General features: G+C 31.5%; 2 protein-coding genes and 2 non-coding genes across 6 annotated transcripts; 2 read left to right on the forward strand and 2 right to left on the reverse strand.

The window, feature by feature from the left end:
• Positions 1–528: 528 nt before the first annotated feature.
• LOC124831681 (protein VASCULATURE COMPLEXITY AND CONNECTIVITY-like) lies at positions 529–1,707 on the forward strand. The gene is made up of 3 exons (XM_047305757.2): positions 529–882; positions 983–1,188; positions 1,298–1,707. Exons 1-3 carry the CDS (start codon positions 784–786, stop codon positions 1,473–1,475), a joined length of 483 nt encoding a protein of 160 aa, XP_047161713.1. The 5' UTR covers positions 529–783; the 3' UTR covers positions 1,476–1,707.
• Positions 1,708–7,495: 5,788 nt separating this feature from the next.
• TRNAY-GUA (transfer RNA tyrosine (anticodon GUA)) lies at positions 7,496–7,585 on the reverse strand. Its single transcript is given in 2 exon segments — positions 7,496–7,531; positions 7,549–7,585. It is a non-coding gene; the product is annotated as a tRNA-Tyr (tRNA).
• Positions 7,586–13,543: 5,958 nt separating this feature from the next.
• TRNAS-CGA (transfer RNA serine (anticodon CGA)) lies at positions 13,544–13,625 on the reverse strand. The gene has a single exon. It is a non-coding gene; the product is annotated as a tRNA-Ser (tRNA).
• Positions 13,626–13,916: 291 nt separating this feature from the next.
• LOC124831701 (BTB/POZ domain-containing protein At3g22104-like) lies at positions 13,917–17,683 on the forward strand. 3 transcript variants are annotated; one of them, XM_088092246.1, is made up of 3 exons: positions 13,917–14,648; positions 15,784–16,890; positions 17,047–17,683. In XM_088092246.1, exons 1-3 carry the CDS (start codon positions 14,583–14,585, stop codon positions 17,500–17,502), a joined length of 1,629 nt encoding a protein of 542 aa, XP_087948372.1. In that variant the 5' UTR covers positions 13,917–14,582; the 3' UTR covers positions 17,503–17,683. The 3 variants fall into 3 exon arrangements, with proteins under 3 accessions (XP_087948372.1, XP_087948373.1, XP_087948374.1); XM_088092247.1 differs by lacking the exon at positions 13,917–14,648 and adding an exon at positions 14,857–15,666; XM_088092248.1 differs by lacking the exon at positions 13,917–14,648 and adding an exon at positions 14,857–15,619.
• Positions 17,684–18,577: the final 894 nt, after the last annotated feature.

Below are 18,577 nucleotides of genomic sequence, written 5' to 3' on the forward strand. Positions count from 1 at the left end.
CAAATCTCTACATTCTTGCGGGTGATGACATCCCGCAAATCGCATCATATCCATCCTCGCAATTCGTCGCATTTCGGCTTGAACAAAGAAGTCATCGCATTTCATCACCCATAAGTACTCATCAACACTGCTATCAGTCCAAGTGAACACAACATCAGAGTGGTGAATTTATCAATCTCATGATGGTTGAAACTCCACATTCACCACACCAATTTATTAGAATAACTCACAATTCACTTGCAAACATCTACCACACAAATAACTAACAAATGCATGTGACATTATTAAGAAATTTTGTGGTTGAATTTTTAAATTATTTTTTTTCGCAAGTTAAAATTCAAATTTTAGAGAAAGTAAGAAAAAAATTTAATTTTTATAATTAATTTAAATTCTTTTAGAAACTTTTTTTTTTTGTACTTTTAAAAATTCCTCCAAACATACCATTTGTCATAAAATGTAATATATAATTAAAACTAAATTATTTGCTCCCCAAAAGGTGGAAAAAAAAACTAACTAACTTATATTTCTATATTCAAGTAAGTAAATGCCTATATACATAGAATGAGCTGGTTTCTACCTTGCTAAAGGAATCCCTGAGTGGGGAAAAAGAAGAGAAAGCAGACAATAAAGCAGATTTAAAGTTTGCACAGTGTGACAAAACAAACTTTTCCTAGCTACTTCCTACTACCAATCTCACTTTATTCCTTATATATATAATCATATACTCACACTACACTTACAAATTTCCCCACTGTTTATCATCTTCAACAAATTAGACAGAAAATGGCTAGAGTAGCAGGCATTTTTCTGTGCGTCCTGATTTTAGTGATGGATGTTGCAGCTGGGATTCTTGGCTTTGAGGCAGAAACAGCACAGAACAAGGTATGGTTGAGCCAGCTCTATTTTCTGAACTGCATAAGCTAAGACAACTTCTGTGAAGTGAAACCTATGTTAAACTCCCATTGTTGTTTTCAACAAACAGGTGAAGCATTTAAGAGTGTGGATATTTGAGTGTAGAGAGCCAAGTCATCGAGCCTTCATGTTGGGGTTGGTAGCAGCAGTGCTTTTGGGATTAGCTCATGCCATAGCCAACATGCTAGGTGGCTGCAACTGCATTTGCTCTCAACAGGAGTTTGAGAAGGCTTCCTCAAATAGACAAATCTCAACAGCTTGTCTCATTTTAACTTGGTAAAGTGTATCTTTCTTATTTGTACAAGATTCTTGTTAATATGATCAAAATAATAAATATGAGTAATTGTTAAGAAGTATTATAACATTAAATCTTGTTGTTGATTAGGGTTGTGTTGGCCATTGGATTGTCCATGTTGGTGATAGGGACAATGTCAAACAATAGGTCAGATGGATCATGTGGTTTCTCACACCATCACTTCTTGTCCATCGGAGGAATCTGCTGTTTTGTTCATGGCCTGTTCTCTATTGCATATTACGTTTCTGCCACTGCCTCTATGGATTAATTAGTGAGTAAGAAAAGCATCTTGAAGCCACTCATTCAAGCTTTAGTGCTTTTGTAGCTTTCCCACAATGAACTTGCTTTGCATGCCAAAGTGTGTAGAAGACTTTCATGCCTTCTGTACTCAAAAAGTTGAACCATTTTACATGACCAAATTACCCCTCTCACTCTTTTGTATCATTTTTCCTCATGTTTCGAGGAGTAAATTACGGCCAATCAGTCTTTTTTTTTTCAAACTGCGCACGTACTTCTCTCCTTTTTTATTCTATATATTTTTTTTATATTTTTTGGTTTGAAAAATATTGTTCTCATGTTAATTGTACGTTATGTTAATTTTTTCATTAATTCTTTGAAAAGTGTCATATTGTATATTTTGTTAAAAGAAGCTATTGTAAGATTATACAATTCAGAAAAGTTAAAAAGTCTTCTTGAACTTAAATTTGTACTTAGAAATTTTACATCTATTAAAAAAAGTTAAATAATAAAGTATATTGAAATAACAAGCAAACTTTAAAAGTGGGATTTGAATAGTTTAAAAACTTTTCGAAATTAATTTTAGAAGTTGTTTGTATGGGTTAGATACTCTAGTTTTTCTTTAAATATTTTTAAAGGTTCCACTAACTTTAATAAGTTACAACGACTTTAATAAATTATAACAAGTTTCATCACTTCTCTCCAATAGGTTAAAATTGTTTAACTTTAACTAAGTTAAACAAATCAAGTATTTTAAATTGTCCTTAATTATCCACAAACAACAAAGTGTTTTTAAAACAAGTACAGATGAAAAGTTTTATTAGAAAGATATTAATCAATACAAAGTAGATATGAGAAGACTTTTTATAAGGAGATTTTCTCCAAGCTACACGACCCACTATCAAAGACAAAATGTTGACAGCGTGAGAATATGTGCAATTGATTCGTTTTTTGTTTCTTGTTGTTCATGCAGTCTTCTACTTATAGACAATTTCGAAACAGAGATATGTTACTTTGAAGCATTGACATTGAAAGAGTTGTTGTAACCTTTTGTACGTTTGTCAAATGCTACTTTACATGTGCTGAGAAATTTTGTTGTTGTACATATTGATAAGATAAAAAGCATTAAAGAAATATTTCTAGAATGTCTTTTTTTTCTTAAAGTTATTGTGAATTAGTACACAATTTTTTCAATAAAACATTTGTCTTTAAAGCATATGTACATAAAGAAATTACATAATATATAAAAAGTAATATTCTTACATTAAATTTTAAATTTATTATAGCATTTTATGTAGATAGTGTATTATAGTGTTTAGTATAGTTTATTTTTTTATATAGTTTATGATAGTTTAGAATATTGTTTAGATAAATATACAGTTTAACAAGTTATGTTAAACCGTCTTTTTGATAAACATTTCGATTTTATTAAACTTCTATACGATCTTATTTTAACATATATAAGTTTACATAGTCATATGAATTTTCCGTTTTTCTAAGGCTATCACGGTATACATTTTTTCTTTAGTCTATTATTTAATGTTGGAGAAACATTATTGGTGTAATTAAATATATATATATATATATATATATATATATATATATATATGTATATATATATAAGTATTGATTTACAAATTTGGCGTAATTTATTTTTTTTATTTACAAAAGTAGATTTATTTTAAAAAGATTATAAAATATTCTAAAAAAGAAAAGATTAATTTTGTTATATACTATATTAACTGGGATCTTGAATGCAATTTACGACTGTGTACATTTTAATTCTTTATGATAACTTATTTTTATTATTAATTACAATATTACTACATTGATATAATTTAAACGGCAATATATTTACTTAAAATACTATAATTTATTTTTGAAAGACTATAGACAGCTAAGCATTTACTCAACGCTAATTATATAATCATTAAATATTACATAGATAATTTTTTGTGTTGTTTTCTTCTCGTAATTGTGGGCTTTGTTATTATTTTATCTTAACATAATGATTATATTTACAGTATAGAAAACTATTCTACTTTTATATTGTTTCATTATTTTTATTTATAATTTTTTTCAGTTATTTCTAAATTTTATAAAAGTATAATATTTTTGTTTCGTATTTTAAATTTGTTATATACTGTTATATTTTTCAGTGTTTTATTATAATATAAATGGACAGAATAAGAAAATATAAAACCTTAAAAAGTACTTATACGAGAGCTTATGAAGAGATAAAAATAATATATTGATTTCTTATATTTCCTTTTAATTTATGAATATATCTTTTCAAAATCTACTGTACAAATTTCACAATTAAATTTAGTAAAAAAAATCTTATGTAATTAAAATTTATTAAAACTCGTCCTTACATGTTGACATATTTCTTATATTTTAAAGTTTTAGGAAAAACTTCTCATGTAACTTCTTAAAATAGCTAATTCAAGTAATATGTAGTTAACGATTATCAAAACTGTAAGAAATCGTTCAAATATTATTAATCTGTATTGAAGAAATTCAGAATGTATTGATTTAATAATTATTTTTCAATAAATCGATTTTAAATAGACTTGTCTTTGTTTCACTCTTTTTTGTATTAATTCTAATAAAAAAAGAGTGAAATCCATTTTAAATAAAAGATTTAGACATACTATTTTTAAATAAAAAATTTAAATTATACTTTTTTTTGTCAATCGAGTAAAAATAAAACAATATGCTAAGAAGGAAGAGGCCAACTTGCAATTCTTAAAGATTGAGATCTGCACTTCCCTTTTTTCTTATTACCTCCATAAAATTCATGAATCCTAAATTTTATTCACATTAAAATTATAATAAGATAAAAGTTACTCCTCGATTTCTTTCTTCTACTCTTGTAACATCCCAAAAGTACAATATAAAATCATATCATAGAATACTCACATATTAACAATATTACATATCAGTTCAGAAAGGAAGGATACGTTTATGGTCGAACGACCTTACAAAATACTACAAAATTTAAAATTTTACAAAACTAAATACTGGACCGAATGGTTCCAAAAACTAAGCTTAAACCGACCGGGTATACAAAACACATTATCTATAACTACCGAACGGTTCTATGGTTCGGCCTTAACCTCCACTTTTTCAAGAGCCTCTTCCAGCAACTCCTCTCCTTCTGCTCACATCCACAGGATGATCATTGCAACAGAAAACGACAATAGGAAGGAAAAAACAGACAAGACAAGAAATAGGGTAAGCTTATGTAATTTAATTAATTCAATACACATATAATTCAATCAATCCACCAATTATACATTAATGCATGCAATGAACGACCACTTGACTCAGACTGTCCGGACTGTATCAATTATGTGTAGTTATGACGTTTTTGCACTCGGGTGATGTAGTAGTTGGGATGTCCTCAACAGTTGCCACCCGAGGTTAGTCCGTTCTTACATAACCCATCTGAACCTTATAGACTAGGACCTCCTGCTATTCTCACACATGATTTACTCCTCTCTACTTGAGAATGAGTAATCATAAAATATCAGGATAAACGCCACCTTAGCATGACCACATTCTTACTTTACCAATCCATAACAAATCCTGAGATATTCCTCCCTGGAATATCCTTTCATATCCATATCATTCAAATCACATCATACTTTAAAGTCATCATACTTCATTATCAATACATTCAAACTGAATCAAGGAAACAATATTCCATCTTAGAAGCAAGACCGAACGAGAGAAATACTTCATAAACTAATCTAACCAAACACTTAGTGTAAGACCGAGCGGTCTTTCACTTATCCACCAAATAGGACCGAACGGTCCAGGAGAGACAAGACTCGTCATAAGCCTAACACTTATAATAATAATAAGAAAAGACTACGGGATACACAACAACTTTGACCGAAAGATCTTTACTAGAAAGAACCCAAGAAATAGGTGGAATACTATAGAATACATCTACTTAAACCTGACTGAATGATAAGGAAAGTTTTTATCAGAGACCTAAGAGTTTAAACCGAACACTACAAACTAGGACCGAACACTTTGAAATTTGGCCGAACACTCTTAATACCCAAAGCAGATATATTAAGGAATATATTGTATAACCGAGCACTTATTTCGAATCCTAATACTACTGAGACCGAGCGCTTGGTTTGTGACCGAGCACTACCGAGACTAAGAGCTAGGTTTATGACCAAGCACTACTGAGATTATACAATGAAGGAATATATTCTAATTACAATTACATATGACTTATTTTCAACAAAGGATAAATATAATATTTAAGAATTTATGTATTTTTGAATATCTTAACTAAGTTGATTTAAGAAGTACAAAGGAGAAACTATACTTAGACTGAACGCTCATTTACATATATAATAATATAAAATCAATCGGTCATTAACTAAATTCTTTACAGAAGAATTCAGTTTAGACCGAACGCTCAAAGGAAAACCGAACGGTCAATAATGACTCTCGGTGTCAAACATAGGATTATAGAGAAAGCTGCAGATTGAAGATCAAACTCTATCTCAACCCAGTCTACCTTAGTTATATATCATCCACTCATATAAACAACATACAGTAGCACCAATACTTCATATTCATCAAATAATCAAACAAACATACAACCATTCAGAACAAGAATCATAATCAAATTATATAAGCTTCCCTTACCTCTTAAGCTTAGTCGTACGCTCACAATTTGTATAGGATAATTCACCACCAGAAATCTTACGCTCCTACGGTCACGATTTATGAAACTAAACCAAACAAAAGACCAGAAGTGTGCTCAGAATGAGATGGCAAACTCATGCAACCAGAAACTCGGTTTGCATGTGACAGAAAACAACAGTGCTGAGAGAGGGATGAACTTACCAGCTCAAACCAGCAACTTGATCGGTGCAAAGTGAAGCTCTCGGCACCAGAGAGACTTAGACGTGGTCTGATTGAAGATTGGAAGAATAAAAGGGTAAGATTTTGTAAAGAGAAGAAGAAGGTTGTAGAGAGAAGGAGGAGAAATGAAGAACTCAGAATATTTGGGAGAGAATGGTGCATGCAAAAAAGTGGCACGAATTTTGAAAACTTTAACTTATAAACTACTGTCAAAATCGATCGGTCACTCAGCTGGTCACACTTATCTTTCACTTTCTGTTTTTCATTAACACATGGCTTCCACTCACACAAGATTTTTAAGGGTTCTGACAACTCTCCTAGATATGTTATTATAAAAAATTTCATATTCCTAATTCAGAATATAATTTTGAATTTAAAAGTATATTATAGAGTGTATTATCTAAAACACACTCAGATTTGAATTTAAAAGTATATTATAGAGTGTATAATTCTGAATTTTTTTTTCAGAATGCAGACCCCACCCAAAAATAATCCCATATTTTACAAATTTGATTCAAAAACCACTGTTCTGATGACAAAATTGGAAAAGAAAAAATTAAGAAAGTAACCTCTTTAATCCGTCCTGCGATGCAACTCACTTCTTCATAAGGGTAAAGGGGAAACAGATGCTTTTTGAAAAGCTTCTCAATCGAGTTCAAAGGAGGTGAAGGGATGAGCCAAGTTCAGAGGAAGGAGATGAAATAGTTCTTTCGCACATATTTTAGGATTTTATTTAATCTTTTATTAACTAAACTAGTAATTTTAACAAGTCTACTATGCAAAAAGAAAAAAGAGAGGTACAGAAAGAAGAAAGGTCCTGAGAACATCAAGCCCAAATCGTGGGCTCCATATGAAAGTGCAAGAATTTTATCAGTAATGGACTTTTTGTCTTTTCCTTTTCTCTACTCACTACTAATTTTGATAATTCTTTTCATAATAACCTTATTACCGAAAGCAATTTCATTTAGGAAAAAAATAAATTTATTTAAATTGTGATATTCAATTTCAAATGACATTATTTTTTTTTTTGTATTTGCGGTTAAAATAGGTGCTATACAATCAAAATGGACAAAGAAATAAACCTGTAAAATATTAGATAGTGAAAAAATATAACATAAATATAAAACCAAAACTTAATGAAAAAGCATTAAAAAGTCCGACCTGCCGGATTCGAACCAGCGACCTAAGGATATCTGAGGTTTCAACCACTACAGTCCTCCGCTCTACCAACTGAGCTAAGGTCGGTTTGTTTAAAATGTCGCATTACAAACTATTTACTGTGTAGGAATTGATGTTTTACTAGTTTTGCTTTTTGAAAGAGATAGTGAGGTCTCTAGAAAAACGAAAAAGCAAAAGAAATGACAGTGAAACTCAAATTATGATGGGAAAGTCCCATTGTTCATTTTATTCTCATCCTTGATCTCAAAACCAGGATAATTTTCACTTAGTTCTTGATATTTTTATTCAGCTTTAATCAATAAAAAAAATTAGATATCAACAACCCACTAATATAAATATGTAGATATGCATTAAATACTGCTATTATTATTATTAATTACACAAAATAACGAGCTATGAATGAATGAAATGACAGTAGTGCAAGATAATTTCTCTTCTTAATGCAGTTCATATACTTGCTTTTATTTTGGATAGGTGGGAGAACTCTTTTCCTTTAAAAAGTTGTGCATGGATGCGCATATATAGCATTGATCATATAGCTGGATTAACTTTTTTGTTTCCGGAAAGCACAGATAATATTTATCGAAGAATTTTAATAAATAATTTAAAAATTAAAAGTAATATATTAAATTAAATATATTTTTAATGTAAATTACTAAAACTTATTTTTTATCAGTTATAGAGGAATTTCTTTCACTATTAGGCTTTACAAGAGTTTTCAAAACCATGAATTGAAGATGGATTGAGGAAAAACCTATACTCCATCATTTATAAATGTAAAAAACAGGGGAGAAACCTTACTCTTTCTCTACGGGAAGATAATATATATAACTGCAAGTTCTCACGTTTGAGGTTTATTTAGAAGAATAGAGTGATGAAAACACCCCATCTTTATAAAAGGTTGCTTGGCCAATGAAATATTAATCCAAACCTGACATGTCAGTTGTTTGATTTGATGAAAGATGTTGTGTTTTTGATAGGAAAAAAAAAGGTTAAAGAAAACTTGGACAAGACCAAAAAGATTGACAGACAAAAAAAAAATGTAAATCAGGAAGTAAAGATTCTGACCCTATACGACTTTTTTATGTCACGTTCTGTGATTGTCTCCATCTTCTTCACGATTCTCTCTCTGCTTTGAACTTTTTCACCATTATCCTTTGTCAACCCCTTCGTCTTATCTCCATCACTTCCCACTTTTGTCTTTAACCCAAAGCTCTACACACCTCATTCTCACATGGCTCATTAAAGATTTTTTCAAGTGTGGGCGAGCCATTAGGTATTTGGTTCCAACCAAGTTGCAACTTATAAACTTTTATTTACGTTTTCAACGATCCTTTTGCTTCAATCTAATCATATCTCTATCATTTTTTCAACATTATATAATTATATATATATATATATATATATATATATAAAATGTGAATCTCAATCCCATATTAGGTAAAAATAAAAAGTAAAATATCATATCATATTAAAGATTTATTAATCTATTGTCTTAAGGTTTTTGGTAAAGAGTAGTATCAATTTTTTATGTGATTGAGTTCATGTCTTATTAACGTGACATCAAAGTCAGGCAAAAGGCATGTATGGTTGAGTTTCATTTGTATATTTGGTGGAATCTGACATATGTTAACCAAATTCTTTGTTTGGGTTCGACTTGCACTTGTATGATCCGGAGAAGCTTACTTATTTTATAGTTTAGGTGTTTTATCTGTTTTTGATTTTATTGCGGGTTGTATGGGTTCATTGGTCTAGAAAAATACAATGTTGCTATATCGGAAGTCTTCATGGCAAATAATTTTGCTGGAGGGGGAGTATACCAATGTGGAAGGGACTCACCCTTGAAAGAGAGAATTGTTGAGAATCCAAGTGTAAATTTAAGTCCCACATTTGATAGGAATGAGAAAGTAGAGCAACATACAAAGGTAAAGATCAATTAACTCATTGTCTTAAGGTTTTTGATAGAAAGTGATGTCAATCACTTATATGATTGGGCTTAAACCTCATTAATGTTGTTTTTCTCCAATGAACTTGATAGACCTAATAGTGAAGAAAATAAGGAATCACTTAGTAGATGGTGGAGATCCTTAGTTGGTATAAGGAGGTGAGGAGAACTTTCTCTTGGGATTGGATGTGTGTGACCAAACATATTTTCTGAAAACAAAATTATTAAATATAATAACTATCATTTTTAGAAGATTCTAAATTGACATCAATAATGCTAGTTGTACCGTATACCATTAAAAAATCTTATATTAATTTTTTATTATTATTACTAGTAAAGAAGAAAATATATAATGCAAAACATTCTAATATAATAATGATAAAATATATAGTGAAGATATACTAATATGGTATGGATGAAATAATGAATACAAATATTCATTCTTAAACATACAAATAATTGTATATAATAATAAAGGATTAAAGGAAATAAATGCATATGATTTATATAAGATGGGATCGCTCACACTTTAATTTGCACGCAGATCATATTTCCTCTTTACTAATAATAAAAAACTCTTAATATGGATTTTTTTTAATAGTTTATTTTCATTTTACAAATAATAGATCTTTAGTTTTTATATAGTTAAATCTGGAATGAACAAAATTATCCACAACCTTCTTGAATTGTATTAATTTTACATAGAAAGGATAGTATACTTAATCTAATTTATCGTAAAGATACTATATATTTGGCACAAAGTACGCAATTCAATATGAATATAATCGTTAAAGATTATTGAAATATTAAACGACATAATAACCATACTCATACAAACTAATGAATAGGACAAAATTATCTAATATTAAGCAACAATGTCAATTTTTTTTTACTTAATTTGTTTCACATCATGTTAAGTCTATTGAATACCAATTAGGCTCCACTTAAATAAGAACGAAAGTACATAAAATAATAATTCCTACAAACAAAACTATGCAAAAATATGATCAATAAGGAAAACCACATATTTCTTTTGATGATTCTTGAATTAAAAAAAAAAGTGATATGATGATAGTTCTTTTGCAGTAAAAAAAGAAAACTTTCTATACATGTTGGAGCTAAAACTGATATAAAATGTGATTCGGTGACACTTTGTAAATTAGAGAAGACTTTTTATACCTGTTATAGTTATTGTCGATATAAGAAGTAGTTTTTTTTTAATTTATAAATAATGTTTAGGGTTTCTTCTTCTAAGGTGTTTCTCGATCAAACACCCATAATGGTTGTAGTAGTTGCATTTGCATGGAGGCTCCTATTCTTTCGTCTTCATCTTCAACTTAACCAAAAACCAATACAAGGCAAACACCATTGTTGCTTCTTATAAGGTCACTGACAACGCCGTTCACCATAGGAAGCCTTGCCAGCATTGATGTTGCTCTTTGATTCGCCTCCCCCAGTTTACGTTTACATCACTGTCAACATCGCCATAGTGCCTGAACAGTCCACCATTGTTGACGGATTTTCTCTTCTTCCCCCCAAATGTAGAACCATAGAGAAAAATTCACATTACCATCTGCTAATAAAGGAACTACCAATTAGAGAAATCATTGTTTCTTCTTCTTCTTGCATGCAAACTCTTTTGGCAAAATCCCCAGCATCACAACATTTGTTTCTCCCTCTCGAAGCTTATTCAATCCTTTTCCTCTTTTTTATTTGACTTATAACTTTTGTTCACTATTTACCATTGTAACATGAAAGGAGAAAAAAATGAAATAATGTTGGGACATTAATTTTCAATTCAATTAAACATCGGAATAGAAACTATTACGCTTATTTTGCTTTCGAAAAATATTTTATGATTTTAGAAAATGATAAAGTGTGTGCATTAGATGATATCCATTTTTGCCTTTTTCACTTACTATGTGATGAATAGTATTGTTCTTGTGTGAGAATGAATCAAGTATGTATGAATGAGTGATGATTTATTAAAGGTATAATATGAAGACACTTTTTATCCTGATTATAACCTAGTATAAAAAATTAAAACTTTTTATACCAATTATTAATATAAAAAATTTAATACTTTTTTTTATATATCATTGCTTCTTTAAAAATATAAAAAACCTTCTTTAAAATATATAAAAAAGTTTTTCTATAAACTAATGACATAAAATGAAGGTTTAATCCTTTAGTACATCCCTATTTATGTACGAATGTCTCAATTGGGTCCTCGTTTTTTAAAGTGTATCAAAATGGTCCTTAATTTTGAAAATTGATATCAATTGAGTCCTTTCCGTTAAGTTGGGTGGACGGCGTTAAAAAAATTGATGAGTGGATGCTGAGATGACGAACGGACGCTCGTCCACCAGCGGACGAACGCTCGTCCATCAGCGAACGAACGCTCGTCGACCACCGAACGAACGCTCGTCCAGTGTGGAACGAACGGTCGTCCAGCAGTAAGAGGTCGACGAGCGTTCGTTTTCTGGTGGACAAGCGTTCGTTCTCTGGTGGACGAGCGTTCGTTCGCTGGTGGACGAGCGTTCGTTCGCTGGTGGACGAGCGTTCGTTCGTCATCTCAACATCCACTCATGAATTTTTTTAACGCCGTCCAGCCAACTTAACGGAAAGGACTCAATTGATATGAATTTTCAAAATTAAGGACCATTTTGATACACTTTAAAAAACGAGGACCCAATTGAGACATTCGTACATAAATAGAGATGTACTAAAGGATTAAACCTAAAATGAATAATCTTATAAAATAACTTCATGCTCCCGATCATATGTAACATCTTATATATTGATGTGACACTAAAGCCTTCTATTGAATCTTTCTTCCATATCCACTTAGCCTATGTTTCTATATGACTAATTCATCTATATTTCTAGAATGATAGATCTCCTTCTAACTCATACAAGAAATCTCTCTCCTCTACCCTTACATCCCCATAAATAATTAGATTTTATACTTCTAATCTTTCTACCAACCAACTTTCATGAATCTACCTAGTTTCACCCTTTATTATTCTCTATTGTGTTCTCATGTCAAACCACTTTAAGTTTCTCGTACCTCCATACAAGTGACATACGTATTCACCATATTGAAGATAGTACCCACAACCTGCTTTCACTCCTCTCACCCACCGTTCTTGAAAGTTTAAAATTTGACACCATCTCATGACCATTTGTTGAAAAAGAAGCATCTCCACTTTCCAAAAGAAAAACATTGAAAATAGCAATATCATTAACACTTAAAACTCCCATAAGCATTCAATTTATATATATATATATATATATATATTCTTCCAACTCATTCACCATACTTTTTTTTCCCTTGCAGACCTTTCCCCGAAAAAAAGTGTCCTAACAATTTTATAATATTATATACTACCTCCTATGACATCTTAAAAAATAACAAGACAATAGTGGGTAAAACAAACTCAGTTTTTTAGGAGACTTCTACTGAAAAAATAGTAAAAAAAGTGAACTTAATTTTTTTATAAATTAGAATTATTAGCATATGAATAAACTAATTTTGTAAAAAAATTTCATATAACTTATCAAATTTGTTTTAATATATAACCTACTTTTAAATTACGGAAAATTTACCCGAATATGCTCTAAAATAGAAAATTTTATCAACATTCATCACCCAAAAACAATAATAAGGGGCAGGAAAGATTTTCATATTTTACTGTCGGTAGAAATAACAATAATAATAATAATAATAATAATAATAATAATATATCTACAATATTATAAAAGGAGACTTTTTTATGCACATTTACTTTTTATTTTTACCTTTAAATAACTGTTTTTTTAAATTAAAACAATTACTTTATGAATTTTACTTTTTAAGTGACATTTTTTAAAATTAACACTTTTTTATTTGATCTTTTTTAAATTTAACCATCTTTTTAAATTAAAATAATTATTTTTAATAAAATTTTAAAAACAATTATATTTACTTTTATAATTATTTAAATTATTATTTTACTAGTAATAATAATATAAAGTTAATAACATTATTTTCAGTAAATCAAGACGAGTGTTACAAAACTAGAGAAAAAAAATCAAAACGTCGACAGCAGGATTCGAACCTGCGCAGGCATAGCCCAACAGATTTCGAGTCTGTCTCCTTAACCACTCGGACATATCGACGCTTGCTGTTGATCACCTACAAGACATATATTTTATAAATATTAACATGACCATAAAACTTGTCATCTAAACTGGTTGGTGGCTTGGTGGGGTAAATAAAAGGACTTGAATTGGTCCCAGAAGAAGCACATGCCCAGAAAAAAAAGAAGGGGTACATGGTAAATTTAGTCAATTACATGACAGTTGACAGAGAAAAAAAGAAAAAGGGAGAGATGTGGGGGCACCTAGGCCACTAAAATATTGGACCCTCATGGTGGTGTTGGTGCACAGATATAAAACTCTTTCAGCAGTGAAGATGGAACAAACATGAGAAGAAGGGTCAAAGCCAGATATAAAGCTTAAGTTCTAAGTCTTATTTTTCTTAATTTTCCCTCTGACTTGCTGTAGAGAAAGAAACCATAATTAGTCATAAAATATGCTGTTATTTAAGAGGCTAGTAGTAATATTATTTTTGCAGGAATGTCAGAAGGTTCGGTGCTCTATTATGGTATAATAATAGGCTATCTATATCTAAATTCACACACCAAAATATAATTATTTTCTCTTTCTCTCTCTCTTGCTTCTTGCTTGCGTTGTGGTGTGTGCTCTCTCTGACTCATAACCCGTCCGCACATATTATATTTCACCCTTCTGTCTTTATATGCCTTGTTGCTTCTCATTCACTTCGAGCTTTGTCTTTGTTGTGTCCTGTGGAAAACCACATTACTTCTGCGCCAATTGACTAGTACCACCCAGTCTTGTGACCACTTTTGCTTTGTCTTCTTCTTAGTCTCAGAATATGATCTTGTTAGTCCTTCTTCCTCTTCCCTTCCCAGTTTGGCTTTCTCATGAATCTCCCTTTCTTGGATTATCTTTCATGTAAGATAAGCCCCAGAAAGCCAATTCAGAAGACCCTTAATCTGTGTTGTTGTGCTTTAGTTTTTTTTTTCTTCTGTCTTTATTTATTTGTTTTAAGTTATGGAAGCTTGCTGCTGCAACCTTGAAGTGGATGTAAATGGAGAAGAGACCTTCATGGTGGACAAGGTAACCCTTTCTCTATCTTCTTTATTGCTTGGCTCAATACTCCTGTTTTTGAAAATCTTGTTACCTGTTTTGTTTCAAAACTTTATTCACAAATTTCACAGAATAAAAGAGAGGACTTTGTTGGACAATGGTTCACTTTTTTTCGTTTTTATTCTTCTTCTATGTTTTTACCTTTATTGTAAATTCTCAATCCTTTGTTGTTTCCTTTTCCTTTAGGTTTGTTTATAGGATCTAGCATCTAATATCTATGCTGAAACGTAGTAGTCACATGGTTAGTTTTTTCATGACATTTGATCGATGGTTGATTGTTTCAGTTAAATGAGTTCATGCTAAATGCTGCTATACTCATGAATATAGAGTAATTATGGTTCAATGATTTTATACTTTGCAATTTTTAATTTTTGTTTCTCTCTTCTGCTTTCTAGCTAGTAGTAGTGGCTCACCCTGAGTTACTTTGTGATTCGTGTATGTAGCTTTCCGCCCATCATTAATTTGCACCTACATAGCAGTGAGGTGGGGCAACTTCTGTGTGTCCATCACAGCAATAATTTCCATCTCCATTTTTACTGACCACAAGCATGAATCACCTTTTCATCTTTTCTTTTTGTTTTTATTTTTATATGTTGCATGTCACACATTAAATGCTGCTGCTATGGTCTTCTGAGCCTTAAATGTTCTCACCTTCGTTTTGTTTGTTTTATTCACATTTTTTTCTGAGAGGGACCGAGGGTTGCTTTCATGCCATTTATTTACTTTCTATATCCTTCCATGCCAGATGATTTGTGAATAGAGGTTTTCCTGCTCACACTTACTTATAATTTATTGTCCATAACGACTCCAATCCATTCCTTTGGTATCAGAGCTTTAATTGGAGTGGAACTTTCCCTTCATTCTCTTCCTTTCCCTTTTTTCATTTGTCCTTTTTCAGTCTATGTGCTCCAGTGATTCCCTGTTTTTGGCGAGTTATTTTGGTATCTGATTAAATCTACTACTGTCTGTGATTGCTTTTTCCACAAAAGTAAAATAAAATAATTTCCCTTTAACAGTTTTGCTGCAATTTCTTCTTTATCTAGTTGTTTCATGGTGTATTATCTGTTCTCTTGTTTATTAATCATCTAACTTGGTGCTTTTGCAGACTGTTATTACACAGTATTCAAACAAGTTTGCTAGATTATTTGGAAAGTCTGGTGGTGCCACAGGAAAGCTTAAAGTAATATTTCACGATTTTCCAGGAGGTGCAGAAGGTTTTGAGCTTATGTTAAAATTCTGTTACAACAATGGAACAGCTGATATAAGTCCTTCAAATTTGTTCCTTGCGCGTTGTGCTGCTGAGTACATGGAAATGAAGGAACCTGTGGCCGATGTATCTAACTTATTGGAGCTAACTGAAAAGTCACTCCACGAGATCAACTATTGGACTTGGTCAGATGTTTTGATTGCTTTGAAGCAGTGCCAGAATTTACTAGTTCTAGATTGTTCGGAGATGGTAGAAAAATGCTTGGACACTATTGTGGGGAGGCTGGTTTTGGCTAGTGAAGCAAGTCCTTGTCCATCAACTAGTTCCACAGATAGTTCTTGGATTCGGTTTTCATGTGACTCTAAGAGCACTGAGAGTGTAAAAACAAGTTTCACTCGTTTGACATGGTGGTTTGAAGATCTCCTTTTTTTCAGTCCCTTGTTAGTTGCAATGTTGGTTAAGTCAATGCTTGCGCGAAAGATGGACCATGTTTTGATCAGCAAGTTTCTTCTCTACTATCAGAAAGCTAAATTCTCCACTTCTACTACAGAAGAGAAGAGCAAGATAATAGAAATGGTCATAGATATGCATTATGATATGGATCTAAGTTGTGTTCCTTGCAAGACTTTGTTTGGGATTCTGAGGGTAACTTTAGGTTTAAATATAAGCAAATGTAGCAGGAACAGGTTGGAGACTATGATTGGTTCCCAATTGGATCAAGTAACCTTGGACAATTTGCTTGTTCCATCTCCTTATGGAATAAGCTACTTGTATGATGTGAACCTTGTTTTGAGATTTTTGAAGGCATTCTTGCGAAGAGGAAATGGTCCAGTCACTCCCATTCGGATGAAGAAAGTTGCGAGCTTAATAGATTTGTATACAGCAGAAATAGCCCCTGATCCTTGTTTGAAAATTTCCAAGTTCTTGGCTCTTGCCACAGCACTTCCAGATTCTGCAAGAGATTCTTATGATGAGATCTACCAAGCAATGGACATGTATCTTGAGGTATAATAATTAACAATTCTTTCCAGTTTAATTATAACGTTGGAACTATCTGACTTCAGTCATATGGTTAATTTTTATGCATTGTACAAATTGTCAACTCATAAGAAATCATCTTTATTACGACTTTCAAGTAGTTACTCACCTTTATTGTTATAGGTACATGCTCAATTGTCACAGGAAGAACGAGTGAAGATATGCTGTGTTTTAAACTATGAGAAGCTTTCACCTCAAGCTTGCCTACACCTATCTCAGAACAAAAAATTTCCTTCAAAATCTGCAGTTCAGGCTCTTATCTCTCAACAATCTAAGCTAAAAAATTTACTCCATGTTACTCCCAGTACAAGTTCATACAACGATTCACCTTGCAGCTCCAACGGGGCTGCTCAAAAGGTAAAGAAAGATAAAACCAGTGAACAGGTTGTGTTGTATGCTGGCAATTTTGATCTTGCTACAGATAATGAGAAACTCAAAGCACATTTACAAGGAATGCAGTGGAGGGTCATGGAATTAGAGAAATTCTGTAGGAAAATGCAAGTCCAAATGGCAAAGATCACAAAATCAAAAGCATCAGGCAATAGTTATGCAAAATCTTTGCCAAAGCTATGCTCATGAGTCATGGCACAATTTTTTGCTGTTGGATTTTTGTTTATTTTCCCCTGTAATCTTCACATCTGTATAGTACAGGAATGAGTTGTGTCTGTAGTTTTTGATCTTTTCCGCGTAATTAAGAACAGTGATATATTGATTGTACAGTCATGAAATAATGGAAGAGACTTCAAAGAATTTCAGATTAGAGTGTGGACAATAACCTTGTGTAAGAAACACATCATGTTCTTCCTAGATTACTTTAAAAAGAGTCTTATCGTAATAATACTATCAAAAAGTGATGATTCATTAGACCATTACTTTCACTAACCGTGTACTAACCACATTTTTCATAATGCAAATTTCAAGAACCCCCCTTCAAATTATGAACATTGGTCTTTGAATTTATCACTGTTCATTCATCTCTGATTCGTTGTAACTAGTAAATCAAAGTTGACCCTTCAACTGCAAATAGAAGCATGGCCAGAACGATGGTTTCACATCAAGTTTCAACCAATAAAATCATGGTTTGTTGGCTTGCCCCTACATGAAGACAATGCAGTAGTTGACACGCATAAAATACAAAGTAGTTACTGTTACCACTACCTGAATATGCAAGCGTGTCAGATGAATTCAAGAAAAATGTAATAAGCTGATTGCTGAACCGTTGTAATATACTTGAATACACTCTGAATTGAACAGTACTATGTTAGGATAAAGAATTTCTTGGTGTTGACTCAAATTCCAAACCAATCACGAGGAAGATTAGTTGTAAGATGTTCAATATGCAGGAGGTCCCATCTGCTTTGCAAATTGGTAATAATGCAATTGATTGTGAGTTAGAAGAGGTGGAACTGGTCCCTCTAGTTTATGCAGCTCCATCTTCACGCTTGTCTGTATTAGGCATAACAAAAATGTCCCACATCGACTAGCCAAAATACATTATCATCGTCATAAACTAAAGGTACTAATTACTAAACCTTCCATTTTGTAAATAAAGGTTGAGCTACTATACAACACAATGAATTGAAAGTAGATATTATAAAAATTAACAACGTTTTCATATATTTTTAGATCAAAACCATTATTCGAACAAGAATTA

Source organism: Vigna umbellata, chromosome 6 (assembly GCF_029865625.1).
Source record: "Vigna umbellata cultivar VRB3 chromosome 6, Vumbellata_1.0, whole genome shotgun sequence".
Lineage (NCBI taxonomy): Eukaryota > Viridiplantae > Streptophyta > Magnoliopsida > Fabales > Fabaceae > Vigna > Vigna umbellata.

Bases quoted from the DNA above. Each gene is read 5' to 3' on its own strand.
- LOC124831681 (XM_047305757.2), top strand. From the start codon at position 784: ATGGCTAGAGTAGCAGGCATTTTTCTGTGCGTCCTGATTTTAGTGATG. The intron at 883-982 runs GTATGGTTGAGC...TTCAACAAACAG, and splicing joins CAGAAACAGCACAGAACAAG to GTGAAGCATTTAAGAGTGTG. The intron at 1,189-1,297 runs GTAAAGTGTATC...GTTGTTGATTAG, and splicing joins GCTTGTCTCATTTTAACTTG to GGTTGTGTTGGCCATTGGAT.
- LOC124831701 (XM_088092246.1), top strand. From the start codon at position 14,583: ATGGAAGCTTGCTGCTGCAACCTTGAAGTGGATGTAAATGGAGAAGAG. The intron at 14,649-15,783 runs GTAACCCTTTCT...GTGCTTTTGCAG, and splicing joins AGACCTTCATGGTGGACAAG to ACTGTTATTACACAGTATTC. The intron at 16,891-17,046 runs GTATAATAATTA...TTATTGTTATAG, and splicing joins CAATGGACATGTATCTTGAG to GTACATGCTCAATTGTCACA.